The 23,476-nt window shown below is 40.8% G+C and overlaps 3 protein-coding genes and 1 non-coding gene across 5 annotated transcripts; 1 reads left to right on the forward strand and 3 right to left on the reverse strand.

Moving 5' to 3' along the window:
* The first annotated feature begins 2,287 nt into the window (after positions 1 to 2,287).
* Positions 2,288 to 4,741, forward strand: LOC5513583. The gene is made up of 4 exons (XM_001633733.3): positions 2,288 to 2,470; positions 2,996 to 3,065; positions 3,871 to 3,916; positions 3,990 to 4,741. Exons 1-4 carry the CDS (start codon positions 2,323 to 2,325, stop codon positions 4,260 to 4,262), a joined length of 537 nt encoding a protein of 178 aa, XP_001633783.2. The 5' UTR covers positions 2,288 to 2,322; the 3' UTR covers positions 4,263 to 4,741.
* Positions 4,595 to 13,966, reverse strand: LOC5513540. 2 transcript variants are annotated; one of them, XM_032383086.2, is made up of 9 exons: positions 13,755 to 13,966; positions 13,117 to 13,264; positions 12,872 to 13,031; positions 12,614 to 12,764; positions 12,107 to 12,245; positions 9,911 to 10,090; positions 9,275 to 9,363; positions 8,887 to 8,959; positions 4,595 to 4,861 (listed from the first exon to the last, which is right to left on the reverse strand). In XM_032383086.2, the coding sequence occupies exons 1-9, from the start codon at positions 13,824 to 13,826 to the stop codon at positions 4,761 to 4,763; spliced, it is 1,113 nt and encodes a 370-aa protein (XP_032238977.2). In that variant the 5' UTR covers positions 13,827 to 13,966; the 3' UTR covers positions 4,595 to 4,760. The 2 variants fall into 2 exon arrangements, with proteins under 2 accessions (XP_032238977.2, XP_032238976.2); XM_032383085.2 differs by lacking the exon at positions 13,755 to 13,966 and adding an exon at positions 13,353 to 13,495.
* Positions 12,364 to 12,445, reverse strand: Trnas-uga. Its single transcript has one exon. It is a non-coding gene; the product is annotated as a tRNA-Ser (tRNA).
* A 131-nt stretch (positions 13,967 to 14,097) lies between the features above and the next one.
* Positions 14,098 to 18,631, reverse strand: LOC116618902. Its single transcript, XM_032383084.2, has one exon. The coding sequence runs from the start codon at positions 18,563 to 18,565 to the stop codon at positions 14,819 to 14,821; it is 3,747 nt and encodes a 1,248-aa protein (XP_032238975.2). The 5' UTR covers positions 18,566 to 18,631; the 3' UTR covers positions 14,098 to 14,818.
* Between the last annotated feature and the right edge of the window lie 4,845 nt (positions 18,632 to 23,476).

Here is a 23,476-nt window from a genome sequence, read left to right on the forward strand (position 1 = left end):
CAAGTCCTCTCTGTACCTCTTCACACGGACGGGAGCTTTAGCAGATTTCGAAAAGATAATACAAATTGTTTTCATTTATAGTGCTGGAAAATACATTATGAAACGCCCCTACTATTGTATGCGAGGGGAAATTGATATTTTCATTTCCTCTTCGTAATGATGTTAAAAAGAAGAAAAGAAGAAGAACATATTGAATTCAAGGACTTAGGCTACTAAGCCACAAAACTTTTTGTCGTCGACACTGTATTTCATTAATTTTGATTAACCATTGTTCCAATTCGAATTTTATTTCTTTCAATTTCTTTCAAGTTTTCGCACGGTATAATTCGCACGGCGAATTTTCGCTTGACTCAACTATAAGACAAAGGAAATATCAAAATGGGAAATGGACTTTCTGACATTTCCTTTGTCTTGTCTGGTCAGTCGAGCAAGAATTCGCCAGTAATGCCGGTGCTGGCGCAGTTTGCACGGGGCTTAACCGCAGTGATGATTGAACTGTAAAGTTTCTCATTAAGCTTGAGCATGCGCAGTACGTGACAAGATAGCCTGCTAACAGGCTTTCCCGGGGTTGGTTATTCGAAAATGTTTTGTTTCGAATATTGGGAGTTCTGTGGATCGCGAGAAAGGCCGAGATGCGCTGATGCAAATGTGCGAAGCTCATCTCAATTTTCGAAAACAAAACATTTGAGAGACGGCTAGCAGACTTGTGATAGACAATGTACGGGGACTGGAACGTCTTTTGGTTTGATCTTAAGTGCGTCACTGCGAGCTGTGCATAGCGTAGCTTTATCACAATCAAAGGCTAGAAATCCAAGGAAACTTACTTATGGTATGTCCATATATGCGGTTGCCTCGGCGCTTAAACAGATGAACTGCATTTATTGATCTTGTTGTATTGGTTCTGCGAGCTGTATTGCTTTTATGTATGCCTTCTTGCGAAAAGCTCTTCTATCGATCATCCGTCTCCCACCCCCCCCCCCCCCCCCCTCTTGTACTTACTAATATATCGTATGCAAGTGAAACATCATAATCTTATACCGCTTCAACACTTTCGTAAATTTAAACTCTAAACACCAGAACAGTAAGTGTAACACTTTGTTCTTTCAATTTTTGTTCGTCATTTTCTTAGTCGGTACTCATTCTGTGAGTCTTTATTATTTGTATCGACTAATTTACAGGCGTCAATCTGTAACTCTCGTGTGACAATTTTTTTTTTCTTTAACCATGCGGCGTATTTCGCGTAATACGCATTTAAACATTTTTTTTAGAAAACAAAAACAACACTTCTTTACCGGTTGCCTACCTTGTTTTATCCAATACGCGCTTGTGGTTTGTGCCCTCTTCCTCCGACTGTATTGCTTGCAGTGGATTAGTATGTTTGCTAGGTATGTATCACACGCTATAAGATATCCGAACGATAATTCTTTGATAAAAGTTTATCTGGCAAGAAATATTGATTTTAATCATCAGCATATATCTGATTTGTATTTGAAGAGCAAGTTTCTGTTGCAAATTTTTTCATCAGAATTTTGAATCTTGCCTATTGTTCTATCAAACAACACGGAAAGCGAAATTTTATCTGCTGGCTGTACTCCAAAGACCCGAGCAATATAGTTAACTTAATTACTGTTAACATAATTTATTTTTGCCGACTTTAGACAATTAACGCTCAATCAATTAGGGGCAACTTTCTAATTGCTTGTAGCGTTCCAAGTTCCGTTTAATAAATTACACCCCCATCAGCGATACACGAAAGAGAATTTAACCCGTTCAAACATATTCAACATATTACATGTTCTATTGTCATGGACCATAACTAAGGTCTAGCTTATAAACCCATATTGTGAACAACAGATCTCACATTATCTGGATGATCTGTCTTTAATTTTTTCGTGGAAAAATACTGTCTTTTGTACAATGATATCAACTCGTCGGGTACCTAAGAGCGTGATCGTGATCGACATAAGGCTAGGGCTGTAGGAGTGGGGCAGGGGGGGGGGGGCACTGGACATGAACACCTGTGCCAACCCCCCTTTAAATAACCGCTGAAATCCGCGTTTTAATCTCCATTCGGCCAAGCTGGTAGTTTTTAACAGTTCTTTTCTTAAAATTGGGATGTTGGATAAGCAAGAATGGTCCTGCCTTATCAACACTTTTAGTTGTCTTAGAAATTTGCTGAAAGAGCGGTTAAGATTAGGTTTTGTAGACATCCTTCATCTATTTCCATGTGTCATTTTATGTGCTCCTGTCGTGCGCGCGGCGTTTTCAACACAGGAGTCCCGTGAAATTAGGTTCTCGCGTCAATCACGTTGTTAGTTCAAGATGGCGGCCGGAACGCACTACAAGTTGCCCGGATTTGTGGCTTTCTGGCTGTCTTTATCTACTGTGATTGTCGTGATTGATGGTCTAGTGGTTATCTTAAGACCTCGCACTTTACCAGGAGGAGACCTCAACTATCTGGTCAAGCCCTGTAAGGAGTTTTTGTATCTTTCTGTAATCGTGTAGCTTTCTACATTTTCGAGCAGGGAGAAAGTATGGAGATTCCGTGTTCGCTAGTCTTTTAGCGTATTTTGTTTCACGAATTCTTCGATGGGGATCATAATCCTATGCTTATACTCTACCCATAGGTGTATATTCAGATTAGCATTATCTGCTAGCTTGACAAATTTATTTCTATTTCATATATTTATTACAAGTTACTGGAGAAAGATGACAACCACCCCCCCCCCCAACAAACAACAAACGAAAAAAAGAAAAAAGCAACCACAACATAACAAAGAAGCAACATCAACTCCCTTCCATTGCGACTGCTTTCAAGTTACACTTATTACCAGTCCCACAGTATTAATAGTCCCATTCACCCCTTTTCCCAAACTCAGACTCTTTTGACCACCCAAAAACTCTTTCACATTTCAAAGATCTGACCATAAAATAGCAAAAACCCAATGAAGCCTATGCAGGGTGATTCATGTGGATGTACTCATTTGATTTCTAGATAACCTGTATTTTCCTGTGGACAAGCGCTATGCAGATATGGAAGATACATTTGGGGTTGGACAATCATGGTATAGTGCTACACTTAATGGGTGTAGATCTAGGATCTGCAATTCAGAGTTGCATTTTCCTTTTGAAATTTCTATTGCATTTCAGTGTATTGTAGCGTTTCACCAAAAATAGAAAAGTGAGACAATGAAGGAAGCTCCTTGCTGTGTTCATTTGAGTATCTGGTCAGAGAACCAAGAACCAAGTGACTTATGAGCTGTTTCTTACTTTTAAGGCCTGGCTAAACTAGGCGACATGTTTAGCCGAACATGTAGTATGCAAAAAAATTTGCAGAGTGTGACATAAAAATGTTTCATAACTATCCGAGAAACATTTCTTTCTTGTTGCTGAAAGATTTGGCGTGCTACAATAATTTTCAAGGTGGTTAAACTAGGACATGTCGGCACTCTAAATGTTGCATACTAAATGTCTCCTAGATGAGCCAGGCCTTTATATAGTTTCTTAAGTGCAAAAAAAGGAACTATTATGCATAATTCTAAGGTAAAATATTATACACAATTCCTATGCAAAAGCAAATCGGGACATCCTTTCTATTAAAGGGTCTGGTCCTTTGATTTTGATAAAAAAAAACTTGTGATTGCATGATACATCCATCACATCATAAGAGCTATTTATAAGAGCTATATACATCTAAGTGAAGTGGGTTTCTAATTTCAGTCAATATATATCATATTTCAGTTTTGTTATTTTATTAACCAATAGATTCAAGAATATGGGGGACTGTGACATCCATGGCATTCCTGGATCCACTCACCCGTAATATGACTTTTCTACAGCAATAAATGTTTTATAATTTTGTCATTTCAGGATGAATCTAGTTGAAGCATTCCTAAATATCATAGCTCTATCACTGGTAAGCCAGCTTTCCATCCCACTTCTGTCTTAAAAAGACAAATTTATTTTCTTTTTTCTGTTTGTGTTAACAGCATCTTCGGTCAAGCACCTTTAGCGCCATCATGGCACTGATTGTCTGTACCATGACATGGGCCAAGACAATACTTTACTTCCTGGTATCCACTGAGCTCTGTGGTGGGGCTCATTACATTGCTCACAACCCTTGGAAGGATCTCATTCTGTTCTATTACTTGCCAAATGGAATCTGGATTGTTGTCCCTTTAATCTGCATGCTGATTCTAGCACAAGAAATAAATGCAGTCATGTGTGTTTATTACCAAGCCAATGGAAAGAAAAAAATATGATAGAGTCTAATTGATGGTCATCAGTTTATACAATAAGTCCATAAGAGCCATTATAGGGGCTATTGGCAGGTATGAAATATATTTTTTTAGCTTTTTTTTATTTTCTATACTATTACCCAGCAATTCAGTAGACAATTAGAATGTTTTTAAATTCAACTCGTATTCATATTTTTGTAAAAAGGAAAATACAAAAAAACACTAAACCAATACAACAAGGTATGTGATGATGGAATCTTTATTATGTACTTTTTGTGCAATGAAGTTGTCTTTTGTGTAGCCATCACTAGTGTGTAATGCAGCCATTAATGGTCATCTGGAAATCAATAACACAATTTGCATGCTTCAACTTTATTGTTATTTCTCTAAAATCATTATATTAGAAAAACTTTGCACTCTCCATGATTTTGTACATCTCTTCAATTGTCATAAAGTAAATGTCCCATTTGTCATAATAAATAATGAGTTATAGTGTGTGAAAATTGCATTCCATTTTATTATTTAGCTTGGTCCTGACCACTGAGACAGCCAGTCAGGATCTCTAGTGTGCTTGTTGCCTTGACTTGCAATTTTTTGCAGGCTTTTAATGAGGTTCTCTTTCTCTATAAAAAAAAGAAATGTATTTAAAATATTCTGCTTATAATATTATATAAAATTAATATTTGATCAATCAACACTGGCCTTGCTATCACTGCCCCAGTTGATATTATTCACTTTCTAATAATTTTCCTCCTCACATCTCTTACCTTACCTCTAAACTTATCTTTCTCACTGTCATTCTTCTATATTCTATATTCTATGTCCTTCTCTCGTTCTTATCTTTGTTTGGGGGTCTCCTACCACCCCTGCCATAGTATCGCCTTCCTGTCTCTCATTCTACATGCTAGTAGCATCTCCCCTTTTTCTCCCCTCCCCTCCCCCTTCCCTCCCCGCTCAGAGTGCTGAAAAGTGGCTACTTATTCAATTACTAGAATGCCATAGGCAGGACTAGCTTTTGGAACCTAGGATATGCCCTCCCCTTACCAGGCATCCCTTGTTGATGTGGCACCCAACCCTAACAAGTCTACTCGATGTGGCACCCAACCCTAACAAGTCTACTCGATGTGGCACCCAACCCTAACAAGTCTACTCGATGTGGCACCCAACCCTAACAAGTCTACTTGATGTGGCACCCAACCCTAACAAGTCTACTTGATGTGGCACCCAACCCTAACAACTCTACTCGATGTGGCACCCAACCCTAACAAGTCTACTCGATGTGGCATCCAACCCTAACAGGTCTACTCGATGTGGCACACAACCCTAACAAGTCTACTTCATGTGGCACCCAACCCTTACAAGTCTACTCCATGTGGCACCAAACCCTAACAAGTCTACTTGTTGTGGCACCCAACCCTAACAAGTCTACTCAGTGTGGCACCCAACCCTAAACAGTCTACTTGATGTGGCACCCAACCCTAACAAGTCTACTCGATGTGGCACCCAACCCTAACAAGTCTACGCAATGTGGCACCCAACCCTAACAAGTCTACTTGATGTGGCACCCAACCCTTACAAGTCTACTCCATGTGGCACCCAACCCTAACAACTCTACTCGATGTGGCACCCAACCCTAACAAGTCTACTCTTGATGTGGCACCCAACCCTAACAAGTCTACTTGATGTGGCACCCAACCCTAACAAGTCTACTCGTTCTGGCACACCAACCCTAACAAGTCTAATTGATGTGGCACCCAACCCTAACAAGTCTACGCAATGTGGCACCCAACCCTAACAGGTCTACTCAATGTGGCACCCAACCCTAACAAGTCTACTTGATGTGGCACCCAACCCTAACAAGTCTACTTGATGTGGCACCCAACCCTAACAAGTCTACTCGATGTGGCACCCAACCCTAACAAGTCTGCTTGATGTGGCACCAAAACCTAACAAGTCTACTTGATGTGGCACCCAACCCTAACAAGTCTACTTGATGTGGCACCTAACCTTAACAAGTCTACTTGATGTGGCACCCAACCCTAACAAGTCTACTTGATGTGGCACCTAACCTTAACAAGTCTACTCGATGTGGCACCCAACCCTAACAACTCTACTTGATGTGGCACCCAACCCAACAAGTCTACTCGTTGTGGCACACCAACCCTAACAAGTCTACTTGATGTGGCACCCAACCCTAACAAGTCTACGCAATGTGGCACCCAGCCCTAACAAGTCTACTCAATGTGGCACCCAACCCTAACAACTCTACTTGATGTGGCACCCAACCCTAACAAGTCTACTCGATGTGGCACCCAACCCTAACAAGTCTACTTGATGTGGCACCCAACCCTAACAAGTCTACTTGATGTGGCACCCAAACCTAAAAAGTCTACTTGTTGTGGCACCCAACCCAAACAAGTCTACTTGTTGTGGCACCCAACCCTAACAACTCTACTCGATGTGGCACCCAACCCTAACAAGTCTACTCAATGTGGCACCCAACCCTAACAAGTCTACTCGATGTGGCACCCAACCCTAACAAGTCTACTCGATGTGGCACCCAACCCTAACATGTCTACTTGATGTGGCACCCAGCCCTAACAAGTCTACTCGATGTGGCACCCAACCCTAACAAGTCTACTCAGTGTGGCACCCAACCCTAACAAGTCTACTCAGTGTGGCACCCAACCCTAACAAGTCTACTTGATGTGGCACCCAACCCTAACAAGTCTACTTGATGTGGCACCCAACCCTAACAAGCCTACTTGATGTGGCACCCAACCCTAACAAGTCTACTCGTTGTGGCACCCAAACCTAACAAGTCTACTTGATGTGGCACCCAACCCTAACAAGTCTACTTGATGTGGCACCCAACCCTAACAACTCTACTTGATGTGGCACCCAACCCTAACAAGTCTACTTGTGGTGGCACCCAACCCTAACAAGTCTACTTGTGGTGGCACCCAACCCTAACAAGTCTACTTGATGTGGCACCCAACCCTAACAACTCTACTTGATGTGGCACCCAACCCTTACAAGTCTACTCCATGTGGCACCCAACCCTAACAAGTCTACTAGATGTGGCACACAACCCTAACAAGTCTACTCGATGTGGCACCCAACCCTAACAAGTCTACTTGATGTGGCACCCAACCCTAACAAGTCTACTTGATGTGGCACCCAACCCTAACAACTCTACTCGATGTGGCACCCAACCCTAACAAGTCTACTCGATGTGGCATCCAACCCTAACAGGTCTACTCGATGTGGCACACAACCCTAACAAGTCTACTTCATGTGGCACCCAACCCTTACAAGTCTACTCCATGTGGCACCAAACCCTAACAAGTCTACTTGTTGTGGCACCCAACCCTAACAAGTCTACTCAGTGTGGCACCCAACCCTAACAGTCTACTTGATGTGGCACCCAACCCTAACAAGTCTACTCGATGTGGCACCCAACCCTAACAAGTCTACGCAATGTGGCACCCAACCCTAACAAGTCTACTTGATGTGGCACCCAACCCTTACAAGTCTACTCCATGTGGCACCCAACCCTAACAAGTCTACTTGATGTGGCACACAACCCTAACAAGTCTACTCGATGTGGCACCCAACCCTAACAAGTCTACTCTTGATGTGGCACCCAACCCTAACAAGTCTACTTGATGTGGCACCCAACCCTAACAAGTCTACTCGTTCTGGCACACCAACCCTAACAAGTCTAATTGATGTGGCACCCAACCCTAACAAGTCTACGCAATGTGGCACCCAACCCTAACAGGTCTACTCAATGTGGCACCCAACCCTAACAAGTCTACTTGATGTGGCACCCAACCCTAACAAGTCTACTTGATGTGGCACCCAACCCTAACAAGTCTACTTCATGTGGCACCCAACCCTTACAAGTCTACTCCATGTGGCACCCAACCCTAACAAGTCTACTTGTTGTGGCACCCAACCCTAACAAGTCTACTCAGTGTGGCACCCAACCCTAACAAGTCTACTTGATGTGGCACCCAACCCTTACAAGTCTACTCCATGTGGCACCCAACCCTAACAAGTCTACTTGATGTGGCACCCAACCCTAAAAAGTCTACTCTTGATGTGGCACCCAACCCTAACAAGTCTACGCAATGTGGCACCCAACCCTAACAGGTCTACTCAATGTGGCACCCAACCCTAACAAGTCTACTTGATGTGGCACCCAACCCTAACAAGTCTACTTGATGTGGCACCCAACCCTAACAAGTCTACTCGATGTGGCACCCAACCCTAACAAGTCTACTTGATGTGGTACCCAACCCTAACAAGTCTACTTGATGTGGCACCAAACCCTAACAACTCTACTTGTTGTGGCACCCAACCCTAACAAGTCTACTCGATGTGGCACCCAACCCTAACAAGTCTACTTGATGTGGCACCCAACCCTAACAAGTCTACTTGTTGTGGCACCCAACCCTAACAAGTCTACTTGATGTGGCACCCAACCCTAACAAGTCTACTTGATGTGGCACCCAACCCTAACAAGTCTACTCCATGTGGCACCCAACCCTAACAAGTCTACTCCATGTGGCACCCAACCCTAAACAGTCTACTTGTTGTGGTAGCACATTCCTACACCTCTCCTTCATGTGGCAGAACGTACCTTGAGGTTTTGCATGGTTCAAGAACTCCTCCAGTGCTGGTATAGGCCCAGATTTGTAATGCTTCTGATTTTCCTGAAATCCAGTCAGTGTTTGAACATATCAGAACATGTTTGACATGAACTCCTAGTCTAAAGTTAGCCAATCATTTTTTCTAGAAGAAGAAGGGGGTAGATATGCAGTCAAAAGGGTCTACATCTACAAAAAGGGTCTACATTGTCTACATGTGCCTGTGTAACTAGAAGAAGTATCTAGGTGGGGCAAGATGTCCCTTGTATTTTCTAGGAGGCAGATACTGCTTTCTTTCCTATTGTTAAAGGGGGAGGGAAGGTGGTCAGCCTAGCCGACTCTTTCAACCACGAGATACTGCTCTGATAATCCCATACTCACCCTTGTCAGTTCTTTCCTGTAAAATTCATGGGAATAGTGGGTCCTGCCATACAGGTGCATTTGAGGGGATTTTGCTGATACTGTTGGCACTAGAATTCACAACAACAGAAATAAAATATGGTAAAAAAGTACCTTTTTACACTTAATTTTCGTGTCACTTTAATTTCGCGATTTTAAAAGACACCTTGTCTATTTAGTCTTCTAAGGTTCATATAGTACGGAAAGGGGTTGAGTTGGACTTGTATAGATTTTTATGAAACTAAATTTAGCCCACGCATCTTTTTGTTACAAATTGTTTCAGTTTTGATGATTACAGCACATTTAAATTTCACTTGTTTTGCTGGATCTATTATCCCAAAATAGCGAAATCGCAAAAATAAAGTGATCTGGTTTTTACGAAAATAGGAAAATTGCGAAAATTAAGTGTCATGAAATATCGCCATCTCAAAATCGCGAAATTTTGATGCCGCGAAAATAAAGTGTAATAAGGTAAATTAAAAATTATTTATCTACTCATAGTAATGATGTGTCTTATTTATTGGCTAAATATGGTATAAAAACACACATCTTTCATAGTTCTAATAAATCTTTTTTAATGTGAATGAATCTTTTTAATGGATTATTTGAATCACCTACCAGCACCCACAGTTGGCTTATACTTGTTTTTGTTAGCCCCATATCGTGAAAAGTTACATTTCAACTCGTCTCGTATCAGAGGCTTTTGGTAGCTGTGCCTAGCAGTTGAGTCTAGTGTGCGCGGTGGCTTCTTCAATGAATATTTCATGTCACCCTCAAACACTGTTTGGACCTGGACACCTGACAAACAATGGCCAGGGTAAGGGTCATGTCATAAGATTAAAGGGTGCATACCTGCCAACCCCTAGACTTAAAAAAAATGGGAGGTTTCTTTAGGGGGAGGGAACTGTACAATCTCAGTTGATATCTATTTGATAAAACATGATAAATGGGTACCCTGTGGTATTTCGGTAGTCCTGTGTTCTATAAGAAATGCCTACAGAAGGCTCATTGATTTTTTAGATCGTAAAAACTGAAAACGTCATAACTTGGATACAAACTACAGTATAAGAATTGCCAAACTTTGTGGCTAAAATCCAACTTTTACTTCAAAAACAACTCGACTGATTATTATTTTTTTCATAAACCGGGAGATTTAAGGTAAAACCAGGAGACCGGGAAATTTGATAAAAAAAACGGGAGTCTCCCGGAAAAAAACCGGGAGAGTTGAGAGGATTCAACTAAAACATGAACAGGCAGAGATATATTTATAGTCAGTTGGGATTTGTAGTAACACACCCACCCAGAATCAAAAACCCTAGTCTTATTTGAGAATAAAACATTGTTAATCAAATTTATGGGGGTGTTTGGTTGTTTTCTTCAATTGACTGCACACCATAACCAAACAAGTTTAGGTGGGTGAAAAATGAATAAAAGTTATTGCTTTATTTCTTTTATAATTTTGGCAATGATTTTTCCTTAAAAAATGGCGTGTCAATTAACACATTGACCCCTCAACCGGCCTGTACCGGCTTTGGGAAGTACCCAAAACCCCAAAAATTCATAAATTCAAAATAAACACAACAAGATGAAGATACTCAGGCATCAGTCTAAGGGATAAATGGTCTTGCAGATATGCATCCAACCAAGGTGTTGGCATCTACTCTTAAGCCAAATAATAGCACAGGTTCTTTGACAAATCTCAAATCGAACAAGGACAGAAAAGCAGAATCACCCCTCTCAATAAAACGCTTAAAATACCACACAAGGGAGAGAGATCAGCAAATACAGCTCAAGACACAAATAGATACCTTTATTCTGATCCTCCAGGTACATTTCCTTCGCCTCAAAACACAATGTCCATTCCTTGAAGGATTGTACAACCACGAAAATATCTTTACTTATTGCAAAGCATTCTGGGAGATACAGGGGAAAATTCACGAGGGGAGGGCCAGTCAACACTCCTCTCCCCAAAGTCAGATGGTTTTTTAGAAGTCTTTTCACCCCGGAGCCAAACAAATCAATTCCAGGTCATACAGACCCAGAATAGCAGTGTAAACAATTTTGGAATCAATTTGGTTTCAGAAAAGACAGCATTTAGGAGAGCTGCGGTGATTCATTAGAAAATTATTTTCTCATCCAGGCAAAGCCAAACAAGAAAAAATCATCATGAATCCACCTTTGCTTGCAAATATCCATAAGCAAAGCACTCAATTATGCCCCAAAAGACTTCATGATGTCCTGAGACACTCTCCTAATATGCTCATAGCTGTATTTTTGATGAAAAATACAAGCAACCATCAACTTGTGCTGGCTTCAGCACAACGACAAGGGATTAAAAGTGGGGACCGCAAAGCAATGTTGGAAAGCTTGGATACCGCTGACTAGGTGCAGCTGTGTTTGACTTTGACGGGCTGTATAAAACTCAGAATAGGGGGGGGGAGGTATCTGTTTTCAGTCTGTTTTTTGTAAATTCAGCTTCAAAAAAGCCAGGAGTCAATGGGTTAACCTCTGAAAATCTCAAGGCTTGAGAATTTTTGGGGGGAGGGGTGGGGTATATTATTTTGGGGGGAGGGGTGGGTATACCTTCCCAGGCGTTTGCTGAATAGAAAGTTCTCGCGCACAAATCCAGTTATAGATCTCACAAGGGTGTTAGATAAACTGCACTGTGTAAGGAAATTATTATTTAATTATTTTAATAGGAAATAATTTTTCAGAAGGGACAAAAATCGCTTAAAAGCGGGAGATTTGGTGCTCCACGCCGGAGAGCAGAAGATGAGTTGACAGGTATGTAATCATATAATATCTTTTTTTTACCTTGTGGTATTCCTGTATAGTCACTTTGGTAGGTTGACTTCAGGTGATCAAAGCAAACTTCTTCCATGTTCTCAGTATTATATTCACAAGGATCAAGGGCAGGCGGTCCCCTTCCAGGGAACTTCCATACCATAAACGCCTGATAAAAAAACGTGCATTTTACATTTTTTTTAAGACTTTTGACTGTTAATCAATGTAGATTAAATATAAAGTAAAGCGACAAAAGAATAGATAAGGGAAAAAAAAAAGAAAAATAACGCTGCGAGCAGGGTTCGAACCTGCGCGGGAAGATCCCATTGGATTTCAAGTCCAACGCCTTAACCACTCGGCCATCGCAGCTTGATGAAAAATTGTGGGTGTTATTTTTATATATAAACTTTGATCTACATATTTGTAACCCATTACAGCCTCTCTAAGCAACAGTCTTGAGTTTATACCCATAGAAGGATATCTAAATAAATAAGGCAACCTGAATATATCATAAGTGAGAAAATAATTAATTTTTACCTCAGAAGGATGAGGATTGTTTCGCCGATTTCCCGATGACGTTCCGACTCGAGTCATTTCATTGGGCTTGACAGATTTTTCACAATACTCTGTTTGGTAAGTCGTTTCTCCAGCATCATCCCTGCTAGGGAAAATCTTGGCTGTGCTAGGCCTAGAAAATAGAAAAATACCTCAGTTTCTTGCTGAGCTAATTAATATTCAATCCAGTTGCTAGGCAAACTTTGCACCATCTTATCACCGGATATAGGACTCTGTTACCTCGCGTTTGCGGCCGGCGCACCGTTATCTCCTCCGAATTCTCTCTGATGAGTGGTCATATAGAATAAATCGGGGTTTTTCGTGAAGCTTTCCATGTTTCTTCTCCGCGAAGATGGGCGCGAGCTTGGTGGTCTAGGCGATGGGGTTTTTGAGCGGCGAGCTGGCAAGAAAAGACCAACACTTGCAATGGTTACATGGCTAATTACTAGAATCGTCGATAATTAGAGCTTCTAATTGGTACATACCAGGTGAGTACCAATTACCAGGATCCGAAGACAGCCCGAGACTTTTCATAAGTTCCTTACAACGATCCTTATCCGATAAAAGTTCGGTTGCCGGGTAGTACTTGGCGACATTATAGGCTAGCCCCGGGCAAACAGCGAAATTGTTTAGCTGAAAAAAAGTGGAAGTAACTTTTGAATCGTACAAATAAATATATCAATTACTGTAGGAAGGGTTTAGTTGATTCTTCATAACATACTTCGGTAGTCTTATCGTCTGTCCAAGCTCTTTTAGGGCTCAAAAAATGACCCAAAACTTGACGTGGATTCATTGTTGAAGTCATAATTGGTGTCTTCGAGAATTCAACCGAGAAGCCAACACAGTGCTCTGTGCGCGTGCACAATGCAAGGGTCTAATTGGTCAGAGTCACGCAATAGTGAATATTAAATAAACTAAACAAAAAACCATCGCCGGCCTCAATCTCGTAGATATTAAAACAATTCAAAATTACTGTATTTACTATAATATGTAAAGAAAATTAAATAAGGTAATAAAGTATTTTAAAAAACATTTTCTTACATAGTATCCAAATTAAATCGGGATTAAATGAACTATTACAGCTATAACCTCAACAAAATCACACAATCCACTTTTTTGTCACCTTCGCTTTTCTTTGCTTGGAATTGGAGGAAAATCTGATCTGCGTTTTCACTGGTGGTATAGACAGCGCCATTTGAAAGCTTTTTTAGGAGATATTACAGCTCCGATTTTGCTTGGTTAGAATGTGCGGACGACTTTCTTCGTGTCTTGATATTGTTTCCAACGTTGTGGGTGAGGTTTCTATTGGTTACGCTGAAGCATTTATCTGCACTAACTCACAACAGGATGGAGAAAACACCTTGATGGATTGGCTTATAAATTCTGCACACGGTCTAGAATAGATGATGTGAATGACGTTTGCATAATATCATCTCAGTTTGACTCCAAAAAAAGAAAAAAACATATAAGTTACAAAAATAGAATCTTTATTATTTACAAAACAGTATATATCTTGCCTTTATTTTTTAGGAGTGATAGAATAGATAATCAAAAATGTGAAAAAAATTACTGATACAATTGTATTTATTTAGGAAATAATGAAAATGATGAGATCTGAAGCCAAAATACCCCCTAAGAGATAGTTGGTAAGAATTTAGCCTAAAAGATAGGTAGAGTACCTCTGTCTACTTTTCTGGAGTCCCCCCCCCCCCCCCCGGTTTTTCACATTAATAAAAATAGCAAATAATAATATGCACACTGTATAAGTACAAGCTGTTACAATCCTATGAGTTCTAGTCTTTTTTACATCTCATCTGCGGATCTACAATGAATTTACTTCTATCTTACCAAAAACTTAATAACCAAATAGCATTCTTGCCCTACAATAAATGGTTACAGTAAAAAATTAGTTTAGATTAGCATTATACTTCTAAACTGTTAAAATTTAACCATCTTATCTGCAGATCTACAAAAATATTCAAGTACACAAACCCTACATGCTGGCCCCAAGAGCTTGAAAACAACTGAAAACTGAGAAATTGTGATTCAAATACAAATACTGTATTATAATAAGTGATAAATACAACCAAATAAAGGAACGTTTTTATTGTTGTGTGTGGATCAGTGTCTAGGTTGAAAGAAATTAACTAGAAGGGTAAGACTGTTTGTAGACAGTGTGTGGAGTGTTTAGGAGTATTGAGGATGGGTGCTAGATTTTGTTAGACTGCTTCTTTCTCCTGATGATTGTGGTGGAGTGGTAGATGCCTGTGGCATTTCCTGATACTCCCAAACTCTAAAATATTGAGCAATATTGCAGTTATAGATGCCATAACATAGCAAACCAAGTAGATAGACCATGGGGACCCATGAAAGAATTATTACCAGCCATCTAAAGCCATTTTTGGTGAGAGCAGAAGCATCCATTGTTTGAGCTGAGCAGAGGATAGTAATGAAACAGAGAATCGTTAAAAAAAGAGAATCAACAGTGTTGAGCCATTCATAGTTTGTTGGACTACTGACTGTTTGTGATCTGTAAGGCTTGAAGTAAACAAACACCAGTAGAAAAACAAGAGTGAAAAACTCTAAAAGAGATCTTTTAAAAGGTCCTTCATCAGCAAAGACATCAACCAATATCAGAGCTATACGGCAGACAAAGAAGTAAGCAGCAAAGAACACCAAATTTTGATGATAACAATCTTGGAATATGTCAACAAATGGATCAAGAAAAGAAAGGAACTTACTACGGAACACTAGAACCACAGGGAACACAAAGACAAAAGTTAGGATTAACAAAATGGCTAATGTAAAAAGAACTATTATGTATGCAGGACAGTTCTTGGTGAGCTCAATCTTTCCATCCATGTAGAACACCCACCCTGAGGGGATTTGCTTGACATAGATGATATGAAAAGATATTGTGGTGATACTGGTATAGCAAAGAACAATTAACGTGCAAAATGCTCGGAACACGTTTCTGTTTACATAACAGTTCCTGCAAAGTCTATGCTTAGAAACAGCCATAATAATTAGAAGAATAAAAAGAACATAGCCAGGGATAAGATAGTTAAGGCCAAGCTTCTTCATATTATTGAAACACTTGAAAAGGCATGTTCCTATTCCTGGAATTTGAAGATTAGCAAGTTTTATAATTACTGTTATGACAGGACCTAGTTTTCCTCCCTTGTTAAGCAAAATATCAAGAACTTGGTAGAAAAATAGCCATGAATTTAGATAAGAGGTGAATAAATTGATGTTGACTTTTAAAACAATGAGAACAAGGGTAGGTATAACAATGATGAAGAGAAGAATTTGCCACCACAGAAGATTACAGTCTGACTCTGGGGCACATTTTTCATCTCCTATTATTATGCTATAATTCTTCTTGCATTCCCCACAAAGGAGGATACCAGGATCTCGATTGTCTCCACACATGGTACTTCTGTCATAAGTATAATAATCACTTGAAATGCTATACTGATTGTGGTTATTGCAGTAGCCTGGAGGGCATGGAAGTGTAATAAAGGTATCATTAACATCACCACCCCAATATCCAGTCTTTAAATAAAGTGTCTTCCCATCTCCATTGCATAAATAGATTCCTTCTGTCCACTTGCTAGGACCATCACTGTTAGCACAAACACATGTACTACTATTTTTAGCCTTTTGTTTAAAACCAGGGTTACATTTTTTAAGCTGAGTCTTGACACTTTGAATGATATCTCCTGCTAGACTGCTGATGTGGATTTGGAATTCTGACAGTTCAATGCCTTTCAACTTTAGATTACGTAGTTTACTTTCTTGAGTGTTAACATCCACATCCACTACGAAGAGCTTGGAGGGTAGATCAAGAGAAACTTGTGAATCTGTAGAGATATCAATCTGTATGGTTCCATAAACCTTGTTCCCCTTTTCATCCAGTAAGATGACAGTTGCATCAAACACTTCACTTGGTGCAACACTCCACTCTTGCCGATTAATATCTATGTAAACCGGGTCAGTTGAGATTTCTTCTGCAGTCTGTCCTGTGAAGGACACGACGCCTTTCCATTCAAAGGCAGTATTACTCATGCGAGACTCATTTGCTCTGAAGCATGCCTGAAGAGAGGTTGCATAGATGGCATCCCCCCCTAAGTACAATTGGGCATTATTGTTTAAAAACTCTAGCCTTGTCTTCCATTCTTCAACATGGTTAATAGAAACTTCTTGCTTTGCATCATTCTCATAGCCAAGAAAACAGTTATGCCGTCTCAGTTGACGAGTTTTAAATGCTACAATACCTGGTCCTGGAGCTTGTACATATAAGGCCCCACCCTTTTTTTTAGCAGTATTGTTTTCAAACTGGAGATAAGATTCGTGAGTGGTGATGATCCTAGATTGTCCATACAATGCAATAGCACCACCATTAATACCTCTGTTATTTGAAAAATTAGTTCTGCCATATACTTTTAGTGCAGCATTGTCAAGGAGGATAGCTGTGTTTGAATTGTCAGTGAAAGAATTATCTCCCTTTAAAATGACTGGAGTGTTAGTTGTATATAGTGCTCCTTGCCCAATGACGACTTTGTCCTCAGTCTTAATAATAGAATTGTCTGTAAACACTGTGTCCTCAATTTGAAGTAAGTAGGGTACTTGAGGACCAATACCAAACTCATTGTAGTTGTTTAGTGATACACCCAACGCTGAACCAAGTGTAGCCTTGTTGCCACGGAAACTACATTCCTTCAAACGAATCACTCGATGGTCATCTTCACTAATTGGTGTGTATGCAGGTCCATAATGGGAAAATGCACCACCAAATACTGCACTGTTATTAACAAATTCCAAATTTTTGTAACTGATGTTATTGCTCTGGAGAACTTTTCTTTGATCAATCTCACTTCCACTGCGCACACCCCCACCACCCAGTGCAGCCTCATTGCTCTCCATCTTACTATTTGCCAAATATACTTGATTTCCCTCAGAAGAATCAAGGAATAACAAAAACAGTCCAGCACCCCATAACGCTGAATTACGAATAAAATCACAATTGTCAATCATAATCATGTTATTAGATGCTATGCCATGAAATAAAATTGACATGCCCCCACCACGCTGAAAGGGCACTGCGAGATCACAATAACTGTCACTATAGTTCGCTCGATGATTGTTTTTAAAAGTGCAATTTGTGATATGGTACGTACTCTTGGTGGTGTAGTTCAGTTGTTGTTCTTTTGTGGCATTGAATGGAGGCAATGCTCCGTACTGGGTAAAAAGAACACTCAATCCACCACCTGCACTAAGCTGCTCTTTAGTGTTGGAAGGATACAAAGGGGTGTTGTTTTCAAAGGTTGATGCTGATATATTGACATTTCCGCCTACGTCATAAAGCACGAGACCTTTCCCGGGGCTTCCAAACACGGTGCAATTTTCCATAAAAAAATCCTTGCAATTAGCGAGAAACACACCAGCATAGAATTCCACAGACCTGTTAAAGTTATCAGCCGGAGCAGAATGCTGTATACGACCACAGCTAGAGAACTCTAGCATCTTCATGGAAATGCCTTCACAAAAGTGAAAGGACAAGCCCACTTCGCTTCCGCATTCAATCTTAATCGGAGATGTATCGGTTTTTCCAATCAACTCGATTTGAATAAGATTTACTATCGTGTGGTTGTTCTTGAGTAGGTACGAGCTATTCTTGTCGGGTTGTTCTATCAGGATTCGGGTAGAATTCTTGTGTAGATTGTCGAGGGCGAAGTCTATCGTTTTGCACGGCCATGAGCTATTGTCTTTGAGACAAGAAGAGTTGTCGTGGCCGTGTTTGTTATTCACGGTGATCTCGTGTAGCCATTGAGCGTTTGAGAGTGAAGCCGAGCTCCAAAATAACGCGATGATCAGCCAAGCTAACCCAAAAGAAACTTTAAAATCTCCCATTTGCAGAAACTGTACAATCATGCCAGTACAACTTAGCTTGCATAGCGATGAAAAGCGAGGCCGCGTAGCTTTGGCTGCGTATAGGATGCTAAGCAGCTTAGCAGCCACTCTCTCTTGTGTCACGCACGCCTTCCCCCAAAGCCAGACGGTAAAAAAATTGATAATCAAAAGGGAATTGATAAAATTGATAACGATAAACATTTAATAAATTATTATTAGCCATTATCAGCAAATGATAGCTACTGATATTCAAACAACTCTTTCAATTGATTCGGAGTGCAAGACCAGCATCCTCCTGTGTGATTGACAACATTTCTTTCATAGGTAGAATGACACGCACGTGATTAGCCAATCAGAAAAAAGTAACGTAATAGTAGCCATGTACTTCCAAAATAGCCTCACATTTTTTTTTGTCTGTAATCAATAGGAAAAGATTCTCCCTCTTTTAAATGAAATAACAATGCTGTGTGAGTTTTTGTCGGACATGACGTATGATTGGCGATTGGCTTCTGTGGAATGCTGATGACAGATCAGTGATATAAATTAACACGAGCATGCAGTAAAAGTAGTAGCTTTATTTCAGAATGGTTTTGAAAAACCCGTGGAAATATTATTTAGTTTCAGAGCCGTAGCACCCGTAAGATTGGGGGGGGACAATAAAAACATTTACAAAATATTAGGGGGGGGGGGGGGCACAGCCGCTCCTACTGGTCATTCCCTTATAATTTTTGAAAACCAAAATGGGAGAGGGGGGGGGGCATGCCCCAACCCCACACCCTGCTAGGTCCCTGAGTTTATTTAGTACTAATAGTCCATGCGCCGAGAAGGGTTATCGGTATCATTGATGGCAGGAGAAAATAAGTACTCATACTCATGTTCTCCTGTTTGTGGTGAATAAGGCTCATACTCATTTTTGGAAAGCTTATGTCATATTGTCTTAGAAAACGCCTGATAGCAGTTAGTTGGTGGCCTGGTGGCAGCTTTGTATAGTAAGGGAGTATATGTAAACGGCCGCCATTTTGAACCGGAAGTACCCTTTTATCTCCACGCACAGGCTGAACAGACTGCCAAACTTTACTTTTATAAGTGAAAAGCTGTTTGATATGATATGTACTGCCGTCATGAGTTGATTTCTAGATAGTTGGGTAGTGTCTGGTAGTAATTCTGTTCCAACATTATGGTATATAAGGAGAGCCACCATAACAGGCCGGAAGTAAGATGTTATACTTACTTCAAACGTTGCATATTGAATATTTGTTTTGCCTGCTCTTCATGATATACACTATGCTTCTATTAGTTTATTAAAAAGCATTTCCAAACCACGCTTAACACTTCACTACCCTGGGTACCAGAGCCTCAAGACTTCTCTCGTCCAGTGACGCTCCGTGACGAGCGAATATTTTGGCTGAGCGTCACTGGGCGAGAGAAGTTTGGAGGCCCAAACTTCATCTGAGTAACAAAACATGCATTGGGCCTTTGTTCTTACAGGGAAATATTGAACTCACTAAGTATCAGCCGGAATTTAATTAAAATCTTAAATAAGTAGCTTTAAATTTCAATCGGGAATAGATAGAATAGAACATTGAAACACTTTGCAATCTAGTCTGTTTTATTTTATAAATATGCAGACCATGAAATATTTTTTGTTAATCTATAACTAGCTGAAACATCGCGCTGTGCTGTGTTTATCCTGAGTATCAAGGCCCTCAAGGGGGGGGGGGGGTAGTTATACGGACTTATTGGCGTCCCAATCATCTGCATCTTCGTCAGACCAGTCGTCTTCGTCACAAGATGCCTGATTGTCACAGTCGATAAGCTTACACATGTCGCTGCACTTTATGCCATTCGACAAGCAGTGACAACTGGGCAGGACACTTCCTGGAACAGTTGCATGCGAGAAGTTCCAGGATCGCTTCTGGCGCAGGCCTGCCAACCATCCAGTCGACTGCAAGCTTCTATTGCCATCTTGGTGCAGCGTTTCCAGATGGCGGCCTGGTAGTTTGCTCGCTCGATGTGTGCTTGCAAAGGGAATATTTACATGGTGGAAGCTGATGGCTCTCTATCTCGCCTCGTCTCTCACAGAACATCTGATACCGGGAGAGCATTGATGTCTCTTTTTGTGGTCTTTGAAGAAAAGAGGGAGCAAGTGAAAGCCTCAAGCCTACTTACTAACCCTTCTGCTACTTTCCATCGTTCCCCCAGCTCACAAAATACGTCTTGGAACCTTGGGTCCTTGTATCTTACCTCTCCCCGTAAATGCGATCACGGTGTCGCTACCTGTTATTGCGTGTAGCCCTATGAGGGCTTGGCACAGCGACGTAGCTAGGATTTTTTAACTGTATTTTTCGCTGCCAAAAGGGGGGGCGGGGGGCGGGCCACAAGGCCACCCGCTGGCTACGTGCCTGTGACACCGTGTCCAGCAGATGCAACCACCTTGTTGACATCTACCACTTTGGTGCGATTGCGTGTCCCCATCTTTATCAACAATCGTCTGTTAACATGTTGCGTAACAGCTAGTGCCATTACCAGGTGAACAGATAAGTACAGATGGGTAGCCCTCTTGGGTAGGATGGGATGCATGCAGCAAAAGACGTCCATCTGCCTCCTCCTACTCCACACTTCAGTGATGGGACTTGCTCAAAAACTCTGTAATACACTGTAATGTCTTTGTTCTCTTTTGTTTTGGCTTGACTATTACACTTTAACAATTACACTTTGTTGCACGGGATTTTGAAAACCACTCTTAGAGGGTAACACTTAAAAGTGTTATACACTTACACACTTGTGGCCCTCCGTAAAAAAAACAACAATCAAATTACAATTATTATAATAATCAATAACAAAACAGATAATATTTATAGGAAGGTTGTTCTATAGTTTTGTCGCTGCCCCCCCCCCCTCCCCCACCTCAAGCTCACACGAATATTTTAGCAAAATGAAATTGACCTCACCAAACCTAGTATTTACATTGTGTACAGAATTGTTAAAAGGAAAATCTCTGATAAGGTATTCCGGAACTGCATTCTGAGTTCTCTTGAAAAGAAGGGAGTATTTCATTAGCCCCCCCCCCATTAGAATGTTCTAATAGAAAGGCAACAGTTTAGTTTGTTGAATAAACAGCGGCGGATCTAGGATTGAGAAAGGGTGGTGACTTTCTTGACAGGCTGTCTCGATTTTCTTTTCAGATTTTAAGGAATATATATTTCATGTTAAAAAATCTTCTACAAAATTTCGAGAACACATTTATTTTTCCTGTTTGTGAAAATCACGTTACTCATAAAGACTAAAGTTTTGAATTAGTAGAGAACCAAAAGCATATAACAGCTCCTCTTATTACGGACTTTACTGGAGAAAAGAAGATAACGCCATCCGCCATGGTTGCGCTGCAATAAAACGCCTTCAGACCTCCATCCTGTCGATCCAAACTATTACATATCCTATCGTGCAACCCAGCAAATTTTGCAAAAATCTTCCAGTTTGCGCTTTCTATTTTTCGGGTGCAAGTGCATCAATCACAACACAATTTTAAAGGAATCCCGCCGGCGAGTTGCCAAAAAAAACTCATGGTAAGAACCCAACATATTGCGTGTTATATTATTGCAGGCGGTGGCAAACGACTATATTCAGTGAAGGTAGCATCCTTGATAATCGGCGTCTGGTGCTGACTTAGCTATTCCCACATACCCTCCTTCGAGCTCATTTATAAACTCATATGCCTATGCCCGCGCGGCAGTTGGTTAAAATCTTATTTTTTGCCAGGGATACTTGTATCGCTGTTGCTAAAGCTTTGTCAGTGGGGCATGTTGATAAGTTCCTCGCAGCTTCAGTTTGCTTATCCACTCTACTATGTGCTAGCATAACTTTCCGGTTGCGCTCCGTCTAGCAATTTGTAGGGGGGAGGGCTCTACATATAAGTAGATGATTGGGTGATCGCCCTATTTTTACTCTTTTTTATCGCCCTTTTCTTACGCTTTTGCTATCCATAATGGGGTCTCACCGGTCTCACAATGATTTTAAAGCTTAGGATTTGAAATTGCTTCGACCATACCCAATGTGCTATCTTTTAGGGTTAAAAAATGTTGTTGAAAAAAGCTTTTCGCCTAGTGCAGTGGCCTGGCTTTCTGTCACGAACATTGTCTGGCTTTCGTCCAGTGAATAGCATCGCGATGCATCCAATTCTGCTATAACAATTTACAACGATTTATCTTTTTATGTTTAAACGCTTTTTTTTTTCGCCCAAAAGGGGGGTGACATGTCCGCCACTGATAAAGGGAGAGAAGTCGCAAGAGGACATGCATTTGCTATAAGACGCACTGCCCGTTTCTGTAACTTGAGGAGCCTTTCCAAGGCATCATTGGAACACGCAGCCTACCAGGCACACACAGCATAGCAAAGAATCGACTTTACCAAAGCATTGTAATAGAGCAATCGTTGTTTAAGTGGTAAGCAGGAGCGGATCTTTCTCTGGGACACTTCTTACAAATTCTGTTGATGTGGTCTTGGAATGAGAACTCGAGAGAGCTAACAGTCTATATCGATCGTGCAGAGATCCACTTGATCCAGCATCGTTCCCGATGACGTCAGAACAGTGAGTTTCTTTGAAGGATTTTTTTCCTGGCAAGGCGTTTTCCCGTAACTAGTATTGTTTTGCTCTTTTTTTCGTTGAATGGCAACCTGTTTGAGCTCGCATTTCTGTACTTCCCATCTATGTGCTAAACAGCATTCTTTAGTAAACGAGCGCCTAACTTACCCACACCCATGGCCTTGTTTGTCTTCATTTTCCGCAGACAATCCACCACGTATCCACTTGTTGTTTCTGTGAAGGAGAACATTACACCAAGGTGCTTCCTTAAACGAATGACGTTTACCAGTCTAGGTGTATCAAAGGGAGCATTGGGTGGGAGGCTTTGGAGACGATCATGACGTATGCAA

The sequence above is a fragment of the Nematostella vectensis genome, chromosome 10 (assembly GCF_932526225.1).
Source record: "Nematostella vectensis chromosome 10, jaNemVect1.1, whole genome shotgun sequence".
In the NCBI taxonomy this organism is placed as follows: Eukaryota; Metazoa; Cnidaria; class Anthozoa; order Actiniaria; family Edwardsiidae; genus Nematostella; species Nematostella vectensis.